This window comes from Pan paniscus, chromosome 9 (genome assembly GCF_029289425.2).
Source record: "Pan paniscus chromosome 9, NHGRI_mPanPan1-v2.0_pri, whole genome shotgun sequence".
In the NCBI taxonomy this organism is placed as follows: domain Eukaryota; kingdom Metazoa; phylum Chordata; class Mammalia; order Primates; family Hominidae; genus Pan; species Pan paniscus.
Genome location: NC_073258.2, coordinates 29,322,796 through 29,330,426, shown reverse-complemented (window position 1 = coordinate 29,330,426; position 7,631 = coordinate 29,322,796). Strand labels below are relative to the sequence as shown.

General features: G+C 36.5%; 1 protein-coding gene across 4 annotated transcripts in view; it reads right to left on the bottom strand.

Annotated features, from left to right (window-relative positions):
* Nucleotides 1-416: 416 nt before the first annotated feature.
* Nucleotides 417-7,631, bottom strand: part of BBOX1 (gamma-butyrobetaine hydroxylase 1) — an 88,605-nt gene continuing 81,390 nt past the window's right edge. For all 4 annotated transcript variants that reach the window (XM_034932310.3, XM_034932307.3, XM_008955897.4 and 1 more), the window contains 2 exons: nucleotides 2,276-2,442; nucleotides 417-800 (listed from right to left, as the gene is read on the bottom strand). In XM_034932310.3, the coding sequence (XP_034788201.1) occupies nucleotides 640-800; nucleotides 2,276-2,442 (328 nt within the window). In that variant the 3' untranslated portion in view covers nucleotides 417-639. The remainder of the gene's footprint in view (nucleotides 801-2,275; nucleotides 2,443-7,631) is intronic.

The window sequence follows — 7,631 nt, the reverse complement described above, 5'->3', positions numbered from 1 at the left end:
CAGCCTTGGCAACAAGAGTGAAACTCTGTCTAAAAAAAAAAAAAAAAAAAAAAAAGTGAGACTAGATTTTCTCTTTATTAATCATGCTTTGTTTAGATGTCGTAATTTAGGTAGTAAAAGAAAATGTTGGAATCACTAAATTGGCAAGGTCTGGAAATTTGGATAAAAGAATTCTATAATAAAAGTGCATAAAACAGATCTTTGGAAATATAAAACCTTTTCCAAGCATGCTAAAGATGGTCGTGTGCAGTCTTGGAAAATGAGATCCTATAGGCAACAGGGTAGAAGCATGTTTTGAGACAAGTTTTATTTGAAACAAAAGGCTTATTTGAAGAAATGTTTCATTTGCTACAAAAACTATTTGTAGACATTCTGGAGATACTCATATATGGGCAAAAGAAATTAGAACAGGCATGCAACAGAGCAGAAAGGATGCTTTATTTGCAAAAGAGTGGTGAAACATCTAAAAAGTTGACATTGTATATGATTACAAAGTAAAGAGTACTCTTGTGAGAGAAGTTACATGTTCATTGTGAAGGAAATTATATGTAAATCACAAAGATCATGGTCTGTGAATAATGTGCCATATCTCACAAAATATGGTCATTGGAATCTTATTAAAATTATCTACAGGTGACTTCAGTTTCCATTCTCGACCCTCTGCCTTAAGATACGAAGCCTTGACATGACCACATCCCAGTCAGCATAAGCTCCTTCTAGATGGCGGGATATCTCAGTTCCTGCTTCATAGCTACGCCGGCCATGAAGTAAGCGCCAGTTATCAAAAGTAATCACATCACCTAAAGAAGAGATTTTTTCCAATATGAATAATTGTGTGTTTAAATGACTTACAGAGCTAGAAAATGTAACATGCAAAACACAGCTGCTGCTTGGTTCACATCAAGAATCATCGCTTATTTCTTTACATGAAACTGCACATTTACTTTTCCACACAAATCAGGCCACTGGATGCAAACTGCTTTAGACCTTATGACAATTAAACTACCTAGCTTGGTAGTCTCCTGAAGGTATTTTAATCATTCTTATTTAAAATATTATCTCGTGTAAAACATCTGTATCGTTTTGACTGATCGATACCTCATTAGAAATGTTTCTTCTGCTGGGCGCGGTGGCTCACGCCTGTAATCCCGGCACTTTGGGAGGCTGAGGTGGGCGGATCACGAGGTCAGCAGATCTAGACCATCCTGGCTAACATGGTGAAACCCTGTCTCTACTAAAAATAGAAAAAATTAGCCGGGCGTGGTGGCAGGTGCCTGTAGTCCCAGATACTCAGGAGGCTGAGGCAGGAGAATGGCGTGAACCCGGGAGGCGGAGCTTGCAGTGAGCCGAGATCACGCCACTGTACTCCAGCCTGGGCGACAGAGCGAGACTCCGTCTCAAAAAAAAAAAAAAAAAAAAAAAAAAAAGAAATGTTTCTTCTCAGTTTAACAGCTTCAGAAAATAAAAAGGATAGTGAAATTCTTAGTTTGTCTTCTGTGTGCCTAGTATTTTATGCCACATTATTTCTAAGCCTCATAAGAATCCTGAAAAGAAAGTATTCTCTCATCTTTTCACACATGAAGAAACCAAAGCTTTAAAAAATTGAGGAATTTACCCAAAACCACACTGCCATTAAATAGTCGAAGCTTGGATTCTAACTTGTATTTTTTGTATTTTTTCCCCCTATAATGTTTTCATTTTACATGTTGCCATTTTTAAAATTAACCTGCTGTGACTGCATGGCAGTGGATTTATGGAGATTCCTATTAACTTATTATACCAAAGATCAATTAAAAATATATACACAGGAAAAGAATCTTCCATCTGGCCAAATCGACAGCAGAGAGAAATTACACCTTTTACTGTAGATGCCAAAAGCCTCAGGTTTGATGGCACTTTACTGAGTAGAGATGGTCCAGAAAAAATATAATGCTTTCTGCTTTTTTTATTTCAAGTAACTGGAATACTTTAGGTACTACTTTATTTCAGGTAGTACTGTCTCCACTAGTAAAGCCTAATGAGTAAGCATCACTTGTGTGTGTTAGAGTAAGAATCATGAGGATATTTCTATTTGTTTATCAGGATAAAATAATTAAGCATAAGCCTCAATGAGGGCCACGAGTCCACTACATAAGCAAGTCAGTTGCTCACCAAGATTCTGTTGTTGGTGTTCTACATGCCATACCTGAGAAAAACTGCTCTGGATATAATTCTAGGTGGTTAAGGTTGAAGAAAATCCATGCTTTTGGTTATTTGAGAAAATGTATTCACTGACCTGGATTCATCTTGAAGGTAAACTTGGATTCTTTGCTGTTCATGAGGTCAACAAACTCCTTCAGAGCAGCATAAAAAGGCTGAACTCTTTCAACAGGCACATCAAATATTGTGTCCCTAGTTGCATTATTGAAGTTGATGCGAACCACTTGGCCTTTATCATCTAACCTGTTTTATTAAGAGAAAAAATTAATATATAATTCATGAAATATCTATTTATATTGATAAGTCAATTCCTCTTCGAATATATTTTTGAAACACCATATTAAAAAATCCAAATACATGTACAGAAGATATTAAGGCTACCTGTGGTACAATGTATTCTCTTTTTTTTCATTCATTCATTTAGATTTTTTTCTAAATCTTACTACCTCAGTACCAGGAGAACTCAACTTAAATTAAAATAAGTATTACTGAGAGATTCAAGTTAAAAATTTTGTTATGCTTAGTTAAAGTCATTCATTCTTTGTTATTTGAAACAGGTATTAAAATCCTTTCATGTTACAAATTTATAGGTCAATTGTTCTATGTGTTTCATTTATTAAGGTTCTAAGTATGATGGTTTTATTTGAGGGTATGATGGGAAGAAAATTCTATTTTTTAAATAGTTTGAAATGCATGATTCTAATTCAATCCTTAGTTTACAGGTGGGAAAACCAAAGCATGAGAAAAGAAGGGACTAGCCTGAGGTATATTCTTTCTATCTATTTACTCATCCTACCTATCTTAGTGTTGAGTCTTCCAGAAGATGGTGCTGTATCTCATTTAATGTTGTATTCCTAGCACTCAACATAGAGCCTGGACATAACAGACAGTTAATAAATGTTTGTTACACATATCACTCTCTATATTTTTTAGTACCTTGGGAGGGCACTAAGGTTTTTATTTTTAGTAATTTGAGAGCTCTTAATGTTGTGATCTCTATTCTCTTTCTCAAAATATGGATTATGACCATGCCAATGTAAGATAATACAGCATTTAATATAAAGAAAGAAGGCCAGGCACAGTGGCTCACACCTGTAATCCCTGCCTCCCTTGGGAGGCCAAGGTGGGCGAGGCAGTTGAGGTCAGGAGCTCGAGGACAGCCTGGCCAACATGGCAAAACCCTGTCTCTATTAAAAATACAGAAAAAATTAAAAGCTGGGCATGGTGGCCCATGCTTGTAATCCCAGCTACTTGGGTGTGGTGGCAGGCACCTGCTTGAACCTAGGTGGCAGAGGTTGCAGTGAGCGGAGATCGCACCACGACACTCCAGCATGGAAAACAGAGTATGACTCTGTCTCAAAAAAATAAATTAATAAATAAATAAGGAAAGCACATTATTTCTTAGATTTGAGCTTTGGTGGTTATAATTAGCAAGACATGAACATCACCCAGATACAGAGGCAAAAAGAGGAAACTCTTTTGTAGCTTATTGGGAAGGTGGACCTTCAGACAATCTTAAAGTGTCAGTCAACTTTATCTTTTCTTTAGGTAGAAACAGGATGAATGCATGCAAACTGAAGGTGACCAAGGATGGTGGCAAAGTACCTAGGATTACTCCTGGGAGCAGCATCCTAGAAGGACAAGTGCAGGAAGTGCTAATGAGAGCCAACAACTGACCAGGGCCAAGGCTTGGTCGGTCAGACCAAACACACATACACCTGGGCTTGGTGACCCTGGTTTGGGGTCTGGGTTACATTTAGTGAATATTATCAACAAATGGGGAAAGATGCCATTGACAGTGAAGTACAAATTGTGACGATCAGGGCCCCTTGTGCATGGTGGCTCTGAGCCAAACGGCAATTGTAATGGTAAACTCAACAGTTGGTGATTAGCACCAATTCTTTGCTTATTGGGTAAGGCCTTAAAACTACCTATTGAACCCACACTGGGCAAGAAGTAAAAGGAAGGAACAGGCTTTCAAAAAGGCTCTTAGACTCTTAAAACATAGATTTGCATGTATTAATAACAATACAAATGTGACTCACTAGGTAATGGAGTACCCCACCTGCTTCCACATGCTTTCACATAAATCAAGAATTCTGAGCCTTTTGGATACAGCTTTATGTACAAAGAATCAGATGGAAGGGAAGTCAGTAGAAAAGACTGTGTACCTCTAGGATTTAGTGGTACAGAGACTACACAACCTTTCAGTTACCCCCTTAGAGTTCATGCTGCTGGTTTCAGACCTCTGTCACAGTGTCTGAGGCCATTTGCCTTTTGATATTACCTTCAAGATTCTAACCCTACTGCTTCTGACCCACTTTCCTCTTTTTTTTTTCTTGTTATGTATTCTGTACATATAACATTATCCTCTGTGTCATCCGCCAAGGGATGTCATGACTTTGGAACTTCTGGGGGGTCGTCTGTTTCAGTCACCCTCAAGATCTGCTTTACTTTTCTTCCACTATTACCATAGCTCCTTGATTTGAATGGTTATGCTAATTATGAGCTAACTATTCTAGAGTCCTTGGGTATATCCTCATGTATCAGTGAAATGAACTTTGTGATTAATAAATGTAATGAAAATCAGAATTGAATGCCTCATGGTATACTAGATTAGGCTTTCATTTTTAAGAGTTCACCTATATAGAAAAGTAATCAACTTTTTGTGTGTGTTATAGTGTAACACAGTCCCTGCTTTCTTTTACCTACTGTTTATCTGAGAAAACAAGACACAAATTTATTATTTAGCATTCTCAGCAATAATAGGGGAATGGAAAGCAAATTTTGTTGTAAGATATAGAGGGGACATTATTCTGAGGATTGAAGAATGTTAGAGGAGATGGGTAGCTGGTACCTTGAAGACCAACCTAAAATGCAAAATTGAAGGTTAGCAAGAAATTTGATGCCTTATAACAGAACAGCAGGGTCTAATGTAAGTTTGCATGCTGAGGAAAGGTAAAAAGCCACAAAAGATGGGAGTAACTGGCTATACATTCGCTATACATAAAGGACAAATTAATTAAACTTAAACCAACAACGTAGTGGCAGTGAACCAGCAAAAGCAAAACATTATCAATGATGCCAACAACAACAACAAAAAAACCAAAGAAAGGACTTTTAAAATGATCTTCCACAGTTTGTGTTGTGAATACTCCTCATTAGTGACAGCATTATGTCTCATTGATAGATACAATGTTTTATGGAACTTGTTGTATTTGTTGTGGGAATACTAGTACAGTGTTGTCTACCATGTCATAATTTATGAGGATCTGCAGGAAAAATTTATTTCGGACTTCGAAAGCATCTTGTCTTATAACTGATTATATTCTCTGTTTGCTTTGGTTTCTAGAAACTCAGACCTGAAATAGAAATCTCTCCCCAGTAAGTGTGTTGGACTTCATGCATATTATAACTAGCTAAAATGTATTCTGCATTTTCTAAACTAGGCACAATAGTAGGGGCTTCCATATATTAACTCTGCAATTCCTACTTCAATCATGTGTGGCAGTATTTTTTGTTTTCGTTTTTTTAACTGGAAAATATACTGTGGATCAGCAAGGGTAAATAATCACATGAGAGATTACACAGCTGGCAAGTAAAAGACTTGAATTTACGTGATTGAATGTGTAGTTGATAGGATAGCTGAGTCTCACCGTCATTATTTTTGCTTGTTTCTTTATTGATTTATTTTTCTTTGTACTGAATTATAACTAATTCAGTCAGTAGCATAAAAGACATTTTTGTACTAGGACATAAAAATTTAAGAATTTAACCACAAAGAAAATTAAATTAACCCAAACACTTAGGAGATGGAGGCCCTCTGTTAACTGAGAACGCTCTGTTTCATTTCCTGTTGTTGAAAATATACTTTTAAGTGAATTAATGTTAACCACTTGATATTTATTCTCTAGGGGCTATTCCTGAGACCTCACACATGGCCAAATTTTGAAATTTTACTACAGAAAATATCAAAGCCAAGTCATGAGCCACATGGTGGACATTCAGTTAATCTTATCTATAGCTATGTTTCTTGCCTCTGTTCACTAGCCTTGCAGAATCTGTAATCGTATTGTGTCTTAACAAAATTTTGATTTGTCATGAATTTTTAAGGTAATATTTGACTAGTTAAAACTGTCACATTATAACTAAGGGTCTCAAGTTATTTCCTTTTCACCTTGATGAGTGAATTCTTAGAAAACATCTCAGGTTTATTCTGAACTAGAATTTCATTCTTGACGTCTATCTTTTTCTCAGACACTTCCTCCAATCTTTCACGAAAACAATCTGTTTATACATGCAAAACGTAACCAAAAACTGATCCTTCTCCACACCACCACTGCTGTCACTCTAGCCACTCATGTTCAAGGCACCACCATTGCTAGCCTGGAGTCATGCAGTAGCTTCCTAGCTAGTCTTCCCGCTACTATCCTTGCTCTTTCTAGCAGTCAGGGTGACCCATTTAAAATATAACTAAATTCACATAAATATCAAAGTCTTTCCTTTGATCAGGATCTTGCAGCAACTTCTTACTTCACTCAGAGTAAATGTTACTGTTATAATTTGCTAACAAGACTCTACAGGAACTTGTCCCTACCTGACTTCCTCCCCTAATACTTGCCTCCTTCACTCTGTTCCAGTCACACTGGTCTCCTTGCTGTTCCTTGAACACTCCAGACACGTCCTTAGGACCCTTTTAGAACTTTTGGTCTAGCAGTTTCGGGAAACTGCTTCTCTTCTGAAAACTCCATCACTCGTTTAAGTGTTTGCTCAAATCTCAGTAAAGCTTTTCCTCACCACGCTCTTTAATAATGCAATTTCCGTCTTTGCTAAGCCCTACAGATTCCCCTTATCTTGCTATGCTTTTCCTTTTTTTCTTAAGCATTTAATAATTTTTAACTTTTATTATAATTTACTCATCTGTTTAAAAATCTTTAAAATTTCCCTTCCCCCATTAGAGTATAAGCTATATGAGGGGAGAGATCTTTGTTTTGTCCACTGATGTATTCCAAGTACCAAGAAAAGTGGCTGGCCTCAATAAATATTTGATGAATGAATAAATGAATGTACTGGGGATTTAATTATTTTCTAAATGAGTTTATTTTCATACCATTTGGCTGTTTCTCTTAATAGAAAAATTTAAACTCAATTCTAAAATTATACCCCCCTACCAAAATTAATCGAGGTATAATTAAATAAACGGTTGTAGAAACAAAATGTAAGTTAATTTGCAAATAAAAAGATGAATTTGTGGCCTTTGTAGGTACTTGGAAAAATTATAATAAAATAATATTAAATAAAAAGAAAGGGAGAATACAAAATGTTCTGTGTAGGTAATATATGATCTTTGTTGGCTTAGTATCTCTTTGGGGAGCCTCCCTGTTTCATTCTCAGTCTGTGTGATTCAGATGAGGCTGACCCTGCTCCAGAGT